General features: G+C 35.8%; 8 protein-coding genes across 8 annotated transcripts; 5 read left to right on the plus strand and 3 right to left on the minus strand. All coding sequences in view use genetic code 12, as the record gives it.

Moving 5' to 3' along the window:
• Positions 1-3: 3 nt before the first annotated feature.
• On the minus strand, positions 4-2,208 carry RIM13 (Rim13p; the record flags this gene model as incomplete). Its single annotated transcript, XM_007377099.1, has 1 exon — positions 4-2,208. One exon carries the CDS (start codon positions 2,206-2,208, stop codon positions 4-6), a length of 2,205 nt encoding a protein of 734 aa, XP_007377161.1.
• A 115-nt stretch (positions 2,209-2,323) lies between these two features.
• On the plus strand, positions 2,324-4,078 carry GPI10 (putative glycosylphosphatidylinositol-alpha 1,2 mannosyltransferase; the record flags this gene model as incomplete). The annotated part of the gene is made up of 1 exon (XM_007377100.1): positions 2,324-4,078. One exon carries the CDS (start codon positions 2,335-2,337, stop codon positions 3,982-3,984), a length of 1,650 nt encoding a protein of 549 aa, XP_007377162.1.
• A 1,176-nt stretch (positions 4,079-5,254) lies between these two features.
• ADH1 (Adh1p) lies at positions 5,255-6,394 on the plus strand (the record flags this gene model as incomplete). The annotated part of the gene is made up of 1 exon (XM_007377101.1): positions 5,255-6,394. One exon carries the CDS (start codon positions 5,255-5,257, stop codon positions 6,299-6,301), a length of 1,047 nt encoding a protein of 348 aa, XP_007377163.1.
• Positions 6,395-6,489: 95 nt separating this feature from the next.
• On the minus strand, positions 6,490-7,514 carry SPAPADRAFT_63049 (uncharacterized protein; the record flags this gene model as incomplete). The annotated part of the gene is made up of 1 exon (XM_007377102.1): positions 6,490-7,514. One exon carries the CDS (start codon positions 7,364-7,366, stop codon positions 6,863-6,865), a length of 504 nt encoding a protein of 167 aa, XP_007377164.1.
• An 826-nt stretch (positions 7,515-8,340) lies between these two features.
• On the plus strand, positions 8,341-10,599 carry SPAPADRAFT_63050 (uncharacterized protein; the record flags this gene model as incomplete). The annotated part of the gene is made up of 1 exon (XM_007377103.1): positions 8,341-10,599. The coding sequence occupies one exon, from the start codon at positions 8,930-8,932 to the stop codon at positions 9,989-9,991; it is 1,062 nt and encodes a 353-aa protein (XP_007377165.1).
• Positions 10,600-14,114: 3,515 nt separating this feature from the next.
• Positions 14,115-16,015, plus strand: GRF10 (Grf10p; the record flags this gene model as incomplete). Its single annotated transcript, XM_007377104.1, has 1 exon — positions 14,115-16,015. The coding sequence occupies one exon, from the start codon at positions 14,286-14,288 to the stop codon at positions 15,777-15,779; it is 1,494 nt and encodes a 497-aa protein (XP_007377166.1).
• A 158-nt stretch (positions 16,016-16,173) lies between these two features.
• DUN1 (serine/threonine protein kinase) lies at positions 16,174-18,896 on the minus strand (the record flags this gene model as incomplete). The annotated part of the gene is made up of 2 exons (XM_007377105.1): positions 16,174-18,788; positions 18,841-18,896. 2 exons carry the CDS (start codon positions 18,859-18,861, stop codon positions 17,322-17,324), a joined length of 1,488 nt encoding a protein of 495 aa, XP_007377167.1.
• On the plus strand, positions 16,179-17,306 carry SPAPADRAFT_142650 (uncharacterized protein; the record flags this gene model as incomplete). The annotated part of the gene is made up of 1 exon (XM_007377106.1): positions 16,179-17,306. The coding sequence occupies one exon, from the start codon at positions 16,179-16,181 to the stop codon at positions 17,304-17,306; it is 1,128 nt and encodes a 375-aa protein (XP_007377168.1).
• Positions 18,897-18,994: the final 98 nt, after the last annotated feature.

An 18,994-nucleotide genomic window follows, 5' to 3' on the forward strand; every position in this document is an offset into this window, starting at 1 on the left:
GTATTACATCAAATGAACCTTTTTGCTCGAACCTATTTCAACAACACATCGTCCATTACCTAGTTCAAACCTTTCAATTAGTAGGATATATTCACCTGGATGTTCAAGTGTCCAATCAACAAAAATTCCATAGAGTGAATCATCAAATTTTTCATTTATAAGAATTGGCGAGGAATTCCTTGCATCAAATATAGATGCTCTGATAGCAGGTCGATAATTAGTTAATAATTCGTAATTATGTTCACCATTAAAGTGAGTAATATGGAAAATGGTTTTAGTATTGTAAGATGTTGTCGAAAAACGAAGCTTGAACCTATTTTGATTGTCCCAGTTAAATCCAGTCTTAGTCGTGAACAACCCCCAACTAAAGGGAGTTTTGTCAAGCTGGACTTCAGAAGTCGAATTAAGTAGTAGTTTGTATTTACCAATGTATTTATCGTAGGCTGAAACAATTAATTTATAGTTACCTGGTGCTAATGTATAATTGTTCAATTGAAAGAAGGTGTTGTAATGTTCATTGTTTAATAATTTTGACTTGTCAAATTTATGAACTCGTTCTCCTAGTTTCGAATTATCGCTTTGAAGTAAATAAGTATTGACTTGAGTATCTCCATACACGACAACGATTAATTTGGTGTCCTTTTTAACTATTAGATCATATTGTGGATTGTCAATGAATGTGGAAATGGACCAATTGCCACCGTTTGTTCTGTCAGTCCATTCGCCATCAATTGGAGGCAATGTGAAAACGTACATCCATTTCAGCTTATTGAATTTGAAGCCGGGTCCAATATTGTTAAACATCGATAAAGTGAGTTTGCAAGATTTACCACAAGAAATCACGGCAGTATAAGACTGATTTGGTTTCATGTTTAATTTAATAAGTTGTATTCGGTTATTAGTCCCCAGATCAAGGCCTAATTTCTTAAATTGAGTTTGTGTAAGAACTTTTGACCCCGTTTCAAATATTTGCATATTCATCCACTGCAGATCTGTAGGCAAATGACGTTCAAGTAATAACCATACTTCTTGCAATTGAGCTGTATCGTTTGAAAACGTGAATTGAGGTTCATTGAAGATAAATTCCTTTGGAGAATAAAGGAAATTATGATTTTGAGTATACTTAAACTCGGGTTTCCAATTGACGTACAAATATTTGAAATAGGTAAATTCATCCACGGAAATTAATCGACAATCCAATGATTTACTAATCCATGGGTTCTTAATTGTAATGATTTTCTTATTTCCTTCCATCCTAAAATTATCAATAACATAATCATGATCTGTAATTAAATTCAAGTGTAACCCGATTTGTTTACTTAATTTACCAGTACCAATCCCCAATAATACTTTGCCCTGACGATGTAATTCCCATAATCTGGAGAACTCCGTTGGAAGCTGCCCATTCTCAATTTTTATAATTTGAGGTAACCATCCTGTTAATAAACAGGTGTCATTGGCCATATTTGAACCATTGAAGTTATACCCATCTCCCATGACCTTTAGATACGCCTTTTCAATCAATGCTGGCCATAATAATCGGGGATCTTTAAATGAACTAATGAAAAGATTTCTACTCCGATCATTGCTCAAATAAGGAAGTCGATTGTCAATAGTCACATTTCTAAATGTACCATTGAACATTAATTGGACTTTGTATTGGGTGCTGGGTCGATGTGGTGATATCAGTTGAATTATAGGAATTGTTTGGCTCTCTATAATGGCAAGGAATGAGGAAACAAATGAGCAATTAGGAAGAATGTCCTGATAAAGACTGGTCAAATCCAGAGATTCTGAACTCCAATCATCTACCATGACTGATTCCCATTGGACATTCTCAGGAACTTTTTGAATTGATTTGTCTTCATCTTGGAAAGCTTGATCTTCAGAAAAGAATATCTGGTTGTGTGAATTCAAGTTTGGTGAAAATGAAATCACAGGAGGACATGTTCCTGTTTCAGATAGTTTCGAACTCATCCATGATAGTTTTCCCGATGTATTTAATGGCTGCTTATCTATTTGATCATAAAGATTTAGGACAAATTGGGATACCTCTTTTATGTGTGGCTGTGTGCTGTTGTCAGATTTTGCTAAGGTGTTTAGAATTTTGATGGCTTGAAGACAACCCTTTTTTGCCTTTACGGTATCATCGATTGATTGGTATAAGTAACTGTATTCTACTAGATGTAGTACTTCAGAAAGAGACATTAACTGGTTATGAGAACAGTATACAACAAGGAGTAAAATATTGAAGTAACCACACGCACAAAAAAAAAAGAAGAGAGAGAGAGAGACAATGGCAACAGGAAACAAGTGTTGTTTTGCCAACGAATTATGTCTACAGCCAGAAAAAGGAAACCTAAAAAGGAAGTACGGTTTGAAGAGAGTAGTTTGAATCAATCAACCAAGAAGAAACGCGACGGAACGTGGTCAGCATATAATCTTATCCCTATAATCTTAGCCATCAGGCTTGTGAACGCGTTTACTACGAAAACTTTCTTTCAAGCAGACGAATTCTTTCAAGCACTTGAACCAGCACATCACTTTATCTATGGGTATGGGTACTTGACCTGGGAATGGAAGCAACAATTACGGTCTTCAATTCACCCTTTGATATATGCTTTGGGTTATAAATTGGCTGGTGAAAACAAAACTCTTGTCCATATTATACCGAAAATTATTAATGCCATAATCGCGACAATTGGCGAATACAATTTGTACAAATTTGTATTGAATTACTGCAAACATCACGAACAAAGGAAACAAATTGCAGCAACAACTTTGATACTTTCATTATTGAATCCTTTCAATTGGTATGTATTTACTAGATCATTTTCCAACAATTTAGAAACGGTGTTGACGATTGTTGCATTAAGATATTGGCCCTGGGATTATAGTTTGCATAATAAATCTTGGTATATCAGCTTAGCCGTTGGTTTCACCAGTTGTATAATTCGTCCTACAAATGTGCTTATATGGTTCCCATTAGGGCTATGGTTAATTGCGAACTCGCGAACCGTTTCCCTTAAATGGGTGATTTTGTCGATTACTGAAGTTATTATTATTGCGATTGTCAATACTGGGTTGGATTATTATTTTTATCAACAATTGACGATTCCAATCTACAATTTTCTTGAGTTTAATGTATTTAAGAACTTATCAATATTTTATGGCACTGCACCTTGGCATTTCTATATTGTCCAAGCAATCCCCCTCATGATGATGCTTTATCTTCCATTTATGATATATGGATTTAAGATAACTTCGTTAACATTTACTGGGATTGTTTATTTAATTGGATTCTCATTGATCGATCACAAGGAATTTAGATTCATATATCCCATTCATCCGATAATGTTGTTACTCGCTGCTAGAGGCTATGTCAAATTACGGTCCCGCTTACCATATTATTTAATATTTATCGGGATTATGATCAACTTTTGCGTTGGTTTCTTTTTCTCGGTAATAAACGAACGTGGGGTAATTGACATTGTTAAATATTTGGATAAGCAATACTCCGAAGTAACTCCTACGGCCGAAAAAGAGCAAATTAAATCTGAGGTGGAATTTGGATTCATAACTCCGTGCCATTCTACTCCATGGCAAAGTTATTTTCACAATCCGGAGCTAAGAGCATGGTTTCTTAGTTGTGAACCACCACTTCATTTGAGAAACCCAACTTTAGATCAGATCAACGAGTATCGTGACCAATCGGACCAATTTTATGATTCTCCGAGAGAATTTTTACAACGTCATCTAGGAAAGGATTTACCCTACCCTGACAAGATAATTGTGTTTGAGCCACTTGAGTCATTAATGAATGACTACTTGCATGACTACCATCTCTGTCAAAGATTTTTTAATAGCTATTTCCATTGGGACCGTAGAAGGTCGGGTGATGTCTTGGTATACTGCAATGATGGTGATGTCAGTAGTAAACGTCATGACACTCGAAACCAGATCCTGAGCTTACCGGAACAGTGACCAGGACTTTAGTGATCATGGGGGGATTTTAAGATACAATGTAACAATGGAATATTAACAATAAGTAAGAAAATATTTTACACGTGATCAGATGTTTTTTCAATATTTTTTTATTTTTTTTTTTTTTACTTGGGGGGGTGAAGGGGTTGCATCTGGTGATGCTGGATTTTCCCCTCATAGAATATGTTTATAATAGTCGGTCCTTAGGTGTCCGTCGTTAAGCAGTAAATTAATGCTACATCAGTTGAGGTAAAGTTTTTGTTGTTCATTCTAGGCAAACGTTGCTGCGTGTGATTTATATAATTGAGAAGTAAAGGGAACATCCACGGAACACGTACGTGTCGCGGCCAAGAGTGATCCAGTAGTTAGTTAGAGAATAACGGGACTGATTAAGTTGAAAAACGGTTAAACTTTTTTTTTTTTGCCATCACGTAGTTAAAATATCTCCTATACTTGCATACCATTTGCCTAAAACACGTCTCTAACGCAACGGAATATGAAATAAAACTGACAATTAGTTTTAAAACTAATATCCATTGATCAATTGTTTAAGTTTAGGAATTAAGATTTGTGGGTTAACACCATTGAAGATCAATTGGTCCTCGATCGGTCTTTAAGAACATAGTTCACGTATACATGCAACCCCGCTGAGCAACTTTGAGTATACAAGCTGTTATGAGGCTTGATTTATTTTGTGTCCCTTATGTACGAGCCATTTTGGTGATGTGCTTTACTGATTTAGATTATTTTTTTATCATGTCGAGAATACATGTCATAAGCGCACCCCCTCATGGTACTGGAGTTTGGAATTGACGGTGGTAATTTTGGTGCTTGCAATAAAAATAATTGGCACCAAAGAGAAAAAAAAATAAATAAAAATATAAGGAGATACGCTGTGATTACACGCAACTAATGCAGTTTGTGTAATACTTTTAGTATTTTGTAACACTCCAGAATTGTTCTCAAGCCTTTCACGCATGAAAATAATCATCTTTTTTCTATGTTAAAAAATATTTTTTATGTATTATTTTTTTTCTTTAAAATTTCAATATCGCTTTTCCGTTTTACCATTTTCCATTCAATTGTGCCCCCTAAAAAGCTCAATTGAGTGAAAATTCCAAATGTTCGTAACTCCACTAATAAAGGACAACAAATTTTCAAGAAAAAACTATATAAACACCCCAATTTCGCTCGATTGATTCAAATTCTTTTCTGGATCTTTTTTTATTCACCAGTATACTTTACTAGTACAATTCCTAAATAAAATATAATGTCTGTTCCAAAAACTCAAAAAGCTGTTATCTTCGAAACTAACGGTGGTCCATTGCAATACAAGGACATTCCAGTCCCAGTTCCAAAGCCAAATGAAATCTTGATCAACGTTAAGTACTCTGGTGTCTGTCACACTGATTTGCACGCCTGGAAGGGTGACTGGCCATTGCCAACTAAGTTGCCATTAGTTGGTGGTCACGAAGGTGCTGGTGTTGTCGTTGCCTTGGGTGAAAATGTTAAGGGATGGAAGATTGGAGATTTGGCTGGTATCAAATGGTTGAATGGTTCTTGTTTATCTTGTGAATTCTGTCAAGAAACCAATGAACCAAACTGCCCTAACGCTGACTTGTCTGGTTATACCCATGATGGTTCTTTCCAACAATATGCTACTGCTGATGCTGTTCAAGCTGCCAGAATCCCAGCTGGTACTGACTTAGCCCACGTTGCTCCAATCTTGTGTGCTGGTATTACCGTCTACAAGGCCATTAAGACTGCCGACAGAAAGCAAGGTGATTGGATCTGTGTTTCCGGTGCTGGTGGTGGTTTAGGTTCTCTTGCCATCCAATACGCCAAGGCTATGGGTTACAGAGTCATTGGTATCGATGGTGGTGCTGACAAGGGTGAATTTGTCAAGTCATTAGGTGCTGAAGCTTTCATTGATTTCACCAAAGAAAAGGATGTTGTTGCTGCTGTTATCAAGGCTACTGATGGTGGTCCACATGCTTCTATTAACGTTTCTGTTTCTGAAGCTGCTATTCAACAATCCGTTGACTACACTCGTTCTACTGGTACCGTTGTTTTAGTTGGTTTACCAGCTGGTGCCAAGGTTGTTGCCCCAGTCTTTGACTCTGTTGTTAAGAGTTTGAGTATTAAGGGTTCTTATGTTGGTAACAGAGCCGACTCCCAACGTGCTATTGAATTCTTTAGCCGTGGTGCCATCAAGTGTCCAATCAAGGTTGTAGGTTTATCTGAATTACCAGAAGTCTACAAGTTGATGGAAGAAGGTAAGATTTTGGGTAGATACGTTGTTGACACCTCTAAGTAGATTCAATTCGCTTCTTTTATGTCTTATTTAGCTAAGTAGCTTGATTTTAACGATGATTTACAAAATATGAACAAAGTTGCAAAAAAAAAAAAGTAGATAATTTTCAAATGTGGAGTAATGTTTTTTTTTTTTTTCGGACCTTAAAGATGCGCTGGTCAAACCGTGGGGGAGGGGAAACAACGAGGGGGACCAGGTGAGCAAATATAACTTTAATATTTGTCGAGAACATGGAGACAAATTTCTTGTAAGGTGGAGTAGGTACATGTGGAAGAGTACCATGTGATCATTATGCATTGGTATATTAAAGAATTTATAAATAGAAATTGTAGGGGTTGTCAATTTGGTTCAAGGATCTAAATATGCGTGATATAATTAGAAATAGTCGTGTTCCTATCCAAAAGTTCAAGGGGGTAGACCAAATGTGGCCACTGTGTGATTCTGCAAATGCCAGCAGTTTACAGGGATATATGCAATGAATGCCAAAATAATATGCTTCAGAGTACAATGTCGGAAGCATTATGTTGGAAGAGGCGGATTTGAACAAGGTGTGGTTATAGCTTGTTATTGGCTCTTTGTTCTTTCGGCTTCAAGAGCCAGGACTTTGTCATTAAGAACATTATACTGAATTTGATTCATTAGGATCTCATCATTAATAATCTCAATTGTTTTATTCTTTTCTTTAATTTCAAGACTCAAGCTATCAATCTTACTCTTTAATTTCTCATTATTTCGTTGTAACGTTTTGATTGTGGAATCTCGTTCCTTTATCCCCTGTTCCAACTTTTCATTTTTAATTGTAGCCATGTTTAAACTTGATATAAGGTCATTGTTTTCGTTTTTAAGCTGTTGGTTCTCTCGTATTATGAATGTACGATCTAAGTCCTCTTGCTTTAAGGTAGGAGATGTCAATGACGGTGAAGGAGACTGTTGTTTATTGGCTAGTTTTTGAAGTTGTAATTGCTGGCTCAATTGGTTAAATGCTGTAAAATACTTGATGTCTCGTTGTTCAAAGTCATCTCGGATATCAAGTTGTTTGATTATATCATCGGTCCAAGCTGGGTTCATTCTGGTACACACTAAATTATTATCCAGAAACAAGTTACTTTTTTTGCAGGTTGACTTCACAATTGGTGTTTTACTAGTAAGCTCGCGTTCAAATGCTGGCAAGAAACTTTTGGTTTGGTCACAATTACACGATACAGTTAATATGTTACAGAAACAAAGAACGTTATACTTTTTTTTTTGTTTTTCTATGGATCACCTTCTGATAACGCCTACGCCTTTTTTTTTTTGTTTGGTTTACAGGTGAATCCATAACTAAATTTGTATGGTATAGGGCTTTTACTTGGCCAATCTATTTGAATATCACTGCACTGAGTTCTTTTCTTTGTTCTATCAAATAGCACTAACGCACTAGTCGAGCTCATGAATGAACAACAAGATGTCACAAACAAATCTAAATCACCTACTCCTACTTCATCCCAAATAACCCCAGAACAACAATCACAAACTGCGATAACAACTATTGATGACAGCACATTACCCACAAAAGAGAATATTACCGAAAAGAACCAGGTTGCTATAGTAGCTTCTCCTAGTGTCAGTTCTGAACAGACCAGTCGTTTTTCGACATTGCTCTTTTGGAATCAGCACAAGGTGGCGGTAAATGAAGTGGCAATTCTAAACGAGCAGGAAGAGGCTGATATAGATCAATTACATTCAGAAAACGAATCAGAACCAGTACCAGAAGTGTCTAATGGAACTATTAGTCCAACTAATGCAATTGTTGAAGAAACAGCAAACGGGAATATTATAGACACCAACTCAAAACAAGAAGTTTCCTCAGGACAGTGGTGGACACTTCCCTATGATTCAATTAACAATCTTGTGTCGTATGTGTCGACAATAAATTCTTCTACAAATGAACAAACACCACTATTGCCGTCACAAGAAGCTAACGGCACTCTGGTTCAACCTAATAACAATACCTCCTCAGGCTGGTGGGGCTGGGGCTGGGGCTGGAACAGCAAACCTAATAACGAAGACGACTTCGATCGTGCCCATACTTCAAATCTAGAGTTGTATAAGTCAGCAAAAACCGCAATCGAATCATCAAAGGAAGTATGTCATTATGCGTTCAAAAGCTCATTTACAGACCATATAAACACCCATACAAAAGAAGTCGAGCTATCCGTATTTGGCACCTTAACTGAAAATCAACCAGTGCAATACCATTCAAGAAAACAACCCTTGTTTCCTAGTGAAATACAAGAAAAATCATTAAGAACCAGACCTGGAAGTTCTTCAGCAAGTTCTATCGTTGAAGGAGCTTCTAATTCCCTATCAGTTAACATCACCAAAGTTGCACCCCATTTTCGATTTAACTATCGAACAATAACTTCTAAAACAAAATTGAGAATCATTTCACAAGGTATCTTATGTGGAGTTGAACCAGAATCACATTTATATAAGCTCAAACAACTAGACATTTTACAACGGAAAAAGCAGAAACTCAACAAGATTGTTATCATCGGAATTCATAGTTTCCTTCCTACAAAAATGGTGAGATCCCTCATAGGTCAAAATACAGGAAATTCAATTAAGTTTGTCAATCATGCCTCGACTGCAATGTTGAAATGGTTAAGTGAAGATTGCGGTGCATCTTTTAATATAGATGATTATAGTATAGAAACCATTGCCCTTGAAGGTGCAGGGAAAGTTAATGACAGAGTTGAGGTATTAAGTAAACTACTTGAGAATTGGTGGGATATTTTAGAGCAAGCAGATGTAATATTTATGGTTGGTCATGGTTGTTCAACTGCGGTTGCAATCAACTTATTTGCTAAGTTATTGAGAGATCACCTGCATTGGCATAGAAAGAAGTTAGGGTTGTTGAATATGAGTGGAATTAATTTGGGTCCATTTGCAGGGTTGGACTCCAAAATTGTAATTCGAGCATTTTCACAGCTTGAGAATGAAATTATTAAAGAAATATTCGACTATCAAAAGCAGACCTCAGCCCTTTCTTTAAAATTGAACGAATCTTTGCGAGTGTTGATGGAATATAATGTCAAGGTTACATTTACTGGAGTGCCATCTGATCAATTTGTACCATTGAGTTCATCATTAGCTGTACATTATCAACATCCCAATATTCATAGGAACTTGTTTCAACCTCAAGAAACACATTCAGAAATGCTTGCTCCATCCAACCCTGCTACATCTGATTTATCCACCAATCCATTCATAACCAATCTCCTTCTTGTCATATGCACGATGAAAAATTTGGGTCATGATAGTGACTATAATCTCATCCGAGAATTAAGCGATCGAATGGTGAATGAAGGAGGTGTCAATAAGGGTCATTGCAAAATATTTGATGAAGAACAGGTATATCTTGAAGCAATTAGACATACTCTTGAAAGTAGCAGTTTAATTCACTCACACGAATTAAGAATAAAATATTTGAAACCATTAGATGGAACTTCAAGTTTTTATAACTTACTTCCTTGGAATATTCGGAGTTTATTCCAGGATTTGGTTAATATTCGTCATATAAGAAGTTTGGAATTGATCAGAGAACTTTTGGATAGATTTCAAAGTTGGAATCCAAGCAATAAGCAATGGAAAGAGTTTAAGTATTGTTTGGATGTTTTGAATGAGTTTGAAGTTCAAGATTTGTTTCTTTAGGAGAGCATATACAATTTTAATAAAGGTTTATAACAAAATTTACCCATACATAGAGATGCTACCTAACAAATAGGCTGCACGTTTTGTCTTGCCGTATTACAATCCAATGATCTTTGACCGAGTAAAAGGTATGCATGTTTGACTCCTTTTTTACACATTCGTAAGGCATCTTGTGGTTGCGGAACAAACACAACAAGTATCCTCTTACGTCAGAAATATATGTTCAAATGCCCTACTAAAGATATGCCGTGGAGGGCACTGATATACGGATCAATGCCTTTTTGTGTTATCTTCAGCGTGTGTATCTAGCATACATAGTTTAGATTTCTCTATATCACGTGTTGATTCGTATCTTGCAACCAAGGCAAAAAAAAAAAGCAACAAGATCCAAATTGTTGATCCTCATCGGAAAGGCGGTGGGTTTTCCGTGGAGCGCAATATTTCATTTGTTTACCTACATGGTATCGGCATTCTGGGATCATCGCATAAAGGTCGCCTTAGCTGCTGCAAGTATCACGAGCATCTGACCGTATATATTGGATACGAATGATAAAGGGGGGGGACACCCACCTTCAAAAATCGATGACATTTTGCAGTGACAGGAAGTTGGGCAACCTGCAAAACTTTTATTTTTGTACTCTAAAATAATATTTGTTTTTCTTTTTTTCGTTAAGCAAGGTGGAATTTTGGTGATCAGTTTTTAGATTTGTCTATTATTATTGTTTTGTGATTATTTTTTGGATTGTTGAAAGTTTATTTTATTTTACGGTCAAACCTAAAAGGTACCTTTGTAGATTTGTATTTACGACTTTTATGACTGGGAAAAATGTCGTGCTGATACATTTGTCAAGCCCGAGTCATCTTTTGTTTCACTAGTATTTTTACAAAGTAAAAATAAAGAAATTGCCAAGATTGCCAAGAAATGATTAAAGATTTATCAAATTAGACATATTGCAAGATCTAATATCTATAGGTAACGGGATATGCATCCCTCACAAAAATAAAATGGAATCAACATCAAAGAGATGACTTAATTGCAGCAGCAAACATGAAAAGCAATTTCTACATAGATGCATGAGAAATGCGTTTCTATTTCGGGTTTCTGTTTATCAAATTTCGAGTGATATCGGTGCTAACGGTTGACTAATTACGAAAAATTCGCTCTATCAACCCTACCGTATGAATACTGTAACATCTACCTAAAACACCCATTTGTTTTCCATGGTTAATGTTTACCTCGGTCAAAATGTTTTATCTTGTGGAAAATTTGAACCAAATCTACTCAAATATTATATCCTTGTGAAAAGTTATTAACTTTCACAGCCTTTCGAACGAGGCACATGTGCGTGCCATGAACGGGAGAGGCGACGAGATACTGCCTATGTAATCAATCACATGTCAACCATCCCTCTTTACAAGAATAAATAATCTACCGAGTCGGTGCGTTCTTGCACCCCTGTACCGGACAAAGATATTTTTTCTCATTTTAATCCCGACAACCTTCTATTGGCTGAGCCTAGTCTTTTCAATTGTTATCAAAAAATCTCAAAAATAAAATTCCATAGATATTTTTTAAAACGTAGGAACATCGAGCCGATATTTTTCCGGTGTTGAGAAGAGAGTGCGGAAAATTTTTTGCGGCGAATATAAGGACTAGGTTACAACATATGGATATGTACCCTTATGCAAGACCTGAAACTACCCTGGCTTCATCCAAACGGATTTATGCCTTTTCCGTATAAATCGTTCTAGCCTAGATGAAATTACCTAGGTAACAAGATGGTTGTAAACTAACAAAGAAATCGAATAAGTTGGGTATCTCCGGGATAACTACTTGTCATTGTATTTAACATTGTTAGTTATGCATCTGCATTTCCGCATTTACTATTTACCAACAACCATTAGAATTGTAAGTAAAAATAAAGCCATATCCGATCTTCTAGTTGCTTTTTTGGCATTTTTGGCATTTTTGCATCTTACGATAAGGCAAATTGAAGATACCTCCGCAACTTGGTCCCCCACTCTTTAGAAAATGCCTTGCCAAAATATGACGCAGTGACTAAATCTGGCCGATAAGAACAACCCCGAAGCCTTACCAAATGCCATCTACCTGCACGTCTCGCCTACGCACAAACGCCAAATCACATATTCGCATAAAGAATCAGAAAAAAAGATGTGTTTTGTGAAACATGTCACAAAACAAAAGTTTTCTGACAGAGGGGGGCGAAATGGGACATAGACTAAGAATAGAGAAGTGGCAAATATCGATCACAAAACCCAAAGGAATGGCTCCTAGTTACATTAAAGAAGAAATCCGTTAACCCGAGTATGGCTGGTGTCAAAGTTACATTTCCACGATTAGTAACATTTTTTGCAGAAGGTTTAGTAAAATATTGCTAATTATGAAAATGAAAGGTATATCCGTTAATCGTTAGTTCTTGCCTCGCAAACTTTTTCAAAAGTCATCGCAGCGGATTTAGTTTTTTTTTTTTTTTTAGCGCTAGTGCTAGTCCGTTTCAGTGATTATGGTTGTATTGTTTAGTTTACATTCAATGCAGCATGGCCATTTTGAATTGAAAAAAATATTTTTCGTATAATCAAACAAGGAAGAAATGTCGCATTGGCCAACAAGTCGCTAGTTGTGGTGTGCAACTAATATGATTTAGATATTTCCAGTGAATCTCTCCTGGAGAAAAAGAGATGACATGGTTGAACTTATGTTAGTGAGTATAAGTGGGGAAGAAGAGGGGGAACAGCGGCGTCATACCCGAGGAAAAAGCAATTCATATGCCCCACTTATATGTAAGTAATCATGTATATACTCTTCTGATACATAAAAAATAACATGCAGTAGCATATTGATCTTGTGGAAGGTCATTTTCATTCCTTGTAAAAATAAAAATGATCCAAATAAAGGAAAAAATATCATTAACAATAATAAAAAAACTGTAAAACGAACAACTAAATACTTATACAAAGGCAATGTGAAACAAAAAATAAATTCAGCTTTTGTAGAGGAAAAGTTTTCAAACAAAAAAAAAAACCCAAGAATCGACGGAGGACAGGGTACAATTATAAAACGGATTGGATATTTCGGCAATGGCAGTTTTTCTGGGTGAAAATTGAGCAGATATACTACAATTGAGGCATCATACTATTTTAGGAATCATCCTAGTCATTCACTCACCTCGACATAACACCGACACAAAGTCAACTAGCTATTGACAAGTATTGATCCCAAAAGGTGTGACTTGTTTCAGCAACACGATTTACTGCAAAAGAAAAGAAATTCATAAAGAAACAATTCGCCTCGGACCATATATCCTTTTCGTACATTTCCCCATAACGCTCTAGACAGTTCTATTTTATAGATTTCCGCCTAGATCTTCCCTTTATCCATTTCATATTATTTTAGAAAACGCCAATTTCTACGACATACAACAAAAAATAGTTCTTTGTCTGTCATTCGATCTTGATACTAACTAAGCTGCTCATTGCATAGAAAATATATCCCAGGCAATCAACCGAAAAAGAAATTTTCTTGTTCAGATACAGGACCTTGTGCATACTTCCGAACTGTTCCTGAGATACATCTATCCACATTAACCGACATTGCTCGTCTTACAAGGATAGATAAAACGACATAGTAGCACACCAACAACTTTACGAATTGTCATTTACACAATCCACGGCTATTTTCAACTTTAATTTAGTTTCAAGAAAAAAAAGAAACTACAAACTAAATCAACTAAAGTCCAAAGCCTATATTTTTTTTTTCTGATTTGAAAGAAAAAAAAAAGTTTCAAAACCACACCATCAACAACTCGCCCGCCTTTAACGCTTCGCCAGAAGAAAGAAAAAAAATAAATTGAAATAAAAAGAAATTCAAAAAAAAGGACTAACTTGGTTGCAGAACAATACCTGTATATTATTTTAAACAATCATAAAGAAGAAAAAGCAGGAGATCATCTTGGAACTTGATTCACAATTATATCCCTAACCAAATTATATAAACCTTGCAAAAATCCAACGGCGTTTTCCTAAAGCTAGTATAAAGGTTTTCTTTTTTTATAAAAATTTATTTTTTTTCAAAAACCGGTTTTCAAAATTTACAGGTTTTTTTACTATAGAGAGTCAAATCCCCTTCCCCAAATAAAACAATATGTCTTCCGATGAAAGCAGTTCAAAGAGAACCAGAGCCACGGGAGAAGTGTTAGATTTCCTTTTAGCGGAATTCGAAAGAAACCCCAATCCAACTCCTGAACAACGAAGGTTCATAAGTGAGAAGGCAGGCATGAATGAAAAAGCCATCAGAATATGGTTTCAAAACAGAAGAGCTAAAATAAGAAAATTTGAACGTATGCAAAAGCAAGGTCACAGTACCATCCCACCACCACCTTCAATCTCCCTGAGATCCTCCAGTTATAGATATAGTATGGGATCAGTTGATCTTAGTTATAGATTAGCTTCAAATATTCCAATCGAAATCAACGAAAAATACTGTTTTGTCGACTGTTCTTCCTTATCCGTGGGTTCATGGCAAAGAATTAAGACAGGATATCACGATGAAAAATTATTAAGCAACAACCTTTCCAATTTGTCACCTTTTACATTGAATACTATTATGAACAATGTTGACTTGTTGGTAATATTGTCAAAGAAGAACTTTGAAATCAACTATTTCTTCCTGGCAATTTCCAATAATTCCAAGATATTATTCAGAATCTTTTATCCTATAAGTTCAATTGTTACTTGTTCATTGTTGGATAACAACATTAACAAGGAAAACAATGAATTAAGAGTATGCCTCGCCCACCAGCCCAAATTTTCAGTATATTTCTTCAATGGTATAAATTCCAATTCTAATCAATGGTCAATATGTGATGATTTTAGTGAAGGACAACAAGTGAGTCAAGCCTATGTGCAAGAAAGTGGAGGTACTTCCATTCCACATGTATTAGTTGGGGTTAAGAGTTCATTGCAATATCTTAATCTGTTTATATTGGAAAACAACCAAATCTATTCCAATCCAGCTATTATGGGTACTACTGAAAATACTTCCCATTCCACTTCGGTTAGTATAACTAATGGTGAATTTGATCAGAATGAAATTCCTTCGCTTTGGGATGAGAAATCAATAGCAAGTAACAGATCTTCAATACCATATCCTCCACAATCTGGTCCTTCCTCAATATATAACAACAACCACTACCCAACCAACCCAAGCAATCTCCACAACAATAACTTTTCAGCCAATTCGAATACTACAAGTGCCACAACTAATAATGACGAATCGCCCTTTTCAGTAAATTCTAATAATAACCAATACTATTCTGAGGATACCCCACAATCTAGCAACTCCTTAAAACCTGCCTTCAATCCTAATTCAGACATTCATGAACCAATGATAAGTACTTCAGCACCAACCCCTGATATTTTTACATCCATCAATGAAGGAAGTTTCAATCAACCACCACATGTGTTGGCATTGAACACCAGCAATGGCAACAACAATGGTGGTTCCGGTAATGATTCAGACTCCCTTAGTAGTCCAAGTAACAACAGTGCCAACGTATCAGGATCAGCACCAGCACACGCATACACTCATCAAAACTTTAACAATAACAACAGCTTACATAACCCCGATACCAATCCATCTGAATTTATAAATGATACAAACTTCAAGTTTGATTTGGGAGATTTTGCAACTGAAGACAACAATAATCATCTGGGGAGTACCGAACATGGCGTGGATAATTTTATAGACTTTGGAAGTAACTATCCATAATTGCATGGTGATATTCAACCCTCACCACTTTAACCACCCTTTTTTTTATTATTCACTAATTTTGACTGCATTAACAACAATTACACTTTCATTTAATTCTCAACAATTCATATTTATTTCATTTCAAAGTCAATGCTGAAAGCTTGAAAAATAAAAAAAGACGTTTTCGTCTCTGTATTTAAAATATAAAATATTTAGAGTTTTACATATTTATTTATTACTATAAACTATTTTTCAGATCACAATACTTTGTAGTTGGTAACAGCTTTAAAATTTTGGCAACACCTTTGGTTGGTCTTGTTGCCAGTTATTTTTACAACCACCAAAAAAAAAAAATTAATTACACTAAAAAAATTTACTACTGTAAAAATTGGCAGCACAAGAAAGAGGAGACATACCATGATTCGCATACGCCCTTTCCTACATCCACTACGGTCATACTCTACTGAGGTAACTACTTCAAGTCCCACTTTGCTTTCAATCCTTCCTTCCAAACGAACTCTCAACAAGCTTTTATTTGACAATGACTCAAGATTACCATACAAGAAAATGATCCCAGTTCTCAACTCTATCTACAGCAACCTTGACAACCCCGATGATATCCTCTTACCTTCCTATGTCAAATCATACGACTTGATGACGTTCAAAAACGTATTGACAACAGTACGATCCACCACAGGAACAATACATCCTCGTTTAGTCTTGTTGGAAAACGAATTAATTGAGCAAGCGGCAGAATTGGGTGATAATGACGCTATTACCATCCTTGCCTTCGAAACTATTGAAAAGAAGTTAAAAGGAGACAAAGATATAACCAAGGAAGATTTTAACAGTGCCAACGAATTAATTAAACAACTTACAGATATTAAACATCCATTAGTATTCAAAATGGGGGGTGACTTAGCATACAAGCGAGGATTCCACGATCAAGCTCATGACTATTGGATTAAATTCATCGAGCTTGAAAACGATACTATCATGGCTAGTCATGTATATTGTAATTTGGGATTATTCTATTTTAATAAACCAGAGTTATCCCAGGCTAAGTACTATTTTGAGAAAGGTATCAAGTTTGGTGAAGTTGACAATTTCACGATAAAAGCCCATTATTATTTGGGTCAGTTATATGTTGAGGTTGATCCACGGATTGCCAAATATCATTGGGAAATCTCGGCATCTCGAGGATTGAAAGACGCATTTCAGAGTTTAGGGTTCTTGGAATTAAACATGTTTCAAAATTACGACAAAAGTCTTGAATGGTTTAGATTAGGTGTGGAAGCAGCTAATGACGTTGCTTGTCTTATTGGACAATTCGACTGTTATTGGAAATTAAACAACAAAGTTAAAGCATTTGATATTTTAACTAAACTTACTGAACTTAGAGCAAAAATTGCTAAAGTCAAGAAGAACATAAATATGCCAGATGATATCAAACAATCTATGCTAATGAACAAACAGTTATTGACTACATTTTTCACTACTCGGAATTATGAAATTCAGGAATTAAATACTACAAATATTATATAAAATCTTGTACATAGCTTATAATACAGACATACTCATATCAGAAGTGAACTTCTCTTTCAAAGTTAATGGTTGGGTATTTGATCTTACTGACATTCGTTTAATTTGCGAAGATGGTTCAATTATAGAATTACTTCTATCTTCGCTTGTCTCTAATTCAGGAACCACATCATTCTCTTCGCTCTCACTTTCTGATTCACTAAACCAATAATGGTTCAACGTCTGTTTAACACTAAATCTTTCATTGGCATCGACAACCAATAAATTCGATATTAAATCTAGGACAATATCACTTATATCATCCCAATATGGAGAATAAAATGCATATGTTCCTGAAAGAATTTGTTCCTTCATTGTGGGAGGACCCAACTCGTCACTGAAAGGAGGGAATCCACAAAGACACACGTAAAGCAACACTCCCGTAGACCACAAGTCAACTTTTGTAGTATAATGACGATCATTCTTTAAGATTTCTGGAGCAACATATGCTGGTGTTCCACATAAAGTGTTTGTAAATTTCAATTCTCCAATAAACTTAGCTAATCCAAAGTCAGCAATCTTGACCTTGATATCATATTCGTCTTCATCCCAAGGTCCAGTCAGGATTTGCTTGGGATTGTTTTTAGGTGTTATATCAAGTAAAATGTTTTCTGGTTTTATGTCTCGATGAATAATGTTATTGTCATGGAGATAATCTAGGCCGGACAAGAGTTGTGTAAATATAGCTTTGGTTTCATTTGGTGATAATTTGCCCTTATTAACAATCCTTTGAAACAATTCTCCGCTGTTCATTTTCTCCAATACCAAGTACGTGTTCAGGGAATGCTGGTTTATAGGTTCAATATAATGCGACACAAATTTGACAATATTAGGGTGATTTATCGACAACAACAAGTTCATTTCCTGTTGTAATTTCTCTTCTTCCTTTTGATTCCCAACTTTATTAGGATGGAAAATCTTGACAGCCACTATTTCGCCGGTGAGTTTATTCTTTGCTTCTTTAACAACAGCATAATGTCCTGAACCTAATTGTTTCCCAATAATGTAATCATCAAAGAACGACCTCACCACTACCAGTTTCTTCTTGGTAGCTTTGGCATCCACAATATACTTGAATATATATTCTCCACCAGTCTTGGCAAACCCCAACTTATCACCACTTTTCAAAATGGTACTCAGTCCCTTTCCAAGTATGTCATCATTAACATATAATCCATTACTGCTCAAATCGGTCACACTAAGGTACTGTCGTGCCAGGGCGTCGATTATTGTAAATCGACAATGCTTGGAAGATACATCTGCTCCAGATAATTTCACATCACAAGAGCCACTACGCCCAACTATTATAACACCAGACTCCTTTGGTCTGGGAATAGTTATGTGAATTTGTTTGGACGACGTGTCGTAGAGTTTAGCGATCGGTGATAATGATGTCTCTGGATTTACAGCTTGTCTTTTGTTGGATTCTAGAGCCTCTATATGTTGCTTAAGAAAGTGTTAGTTAAAGCTTCGTAAAGCATACAATGACAGTACATACCCTTTTTCTTATCAATGACATGATGCTTGTCTATATATGTGATGTCTTTGTTCTACACTGTCAAAAGTTGTTTATTTTGATTTCAATTTTACTCCGAAGCGCAAAAGGTTAAAACCGAGCGTGTTCATAAAAACTGGTAGCGCAATGCAAATAA

This window comes from Spathaspora passalidarum, assembly GCF_000223485.1.
Source record: "Spathaspora passalidarum NRRL Y-27907 unplaced genomic scaffold SPAPAscaffold_6, whole genome shotgun sequence".
Lineage (NCBI taxonomy): Eukaryota > Fungi > Ascomycota > Pichiomycetes > Serinales > Debaryomycetaceae > Spathaspora > Spathaspora passalidarum.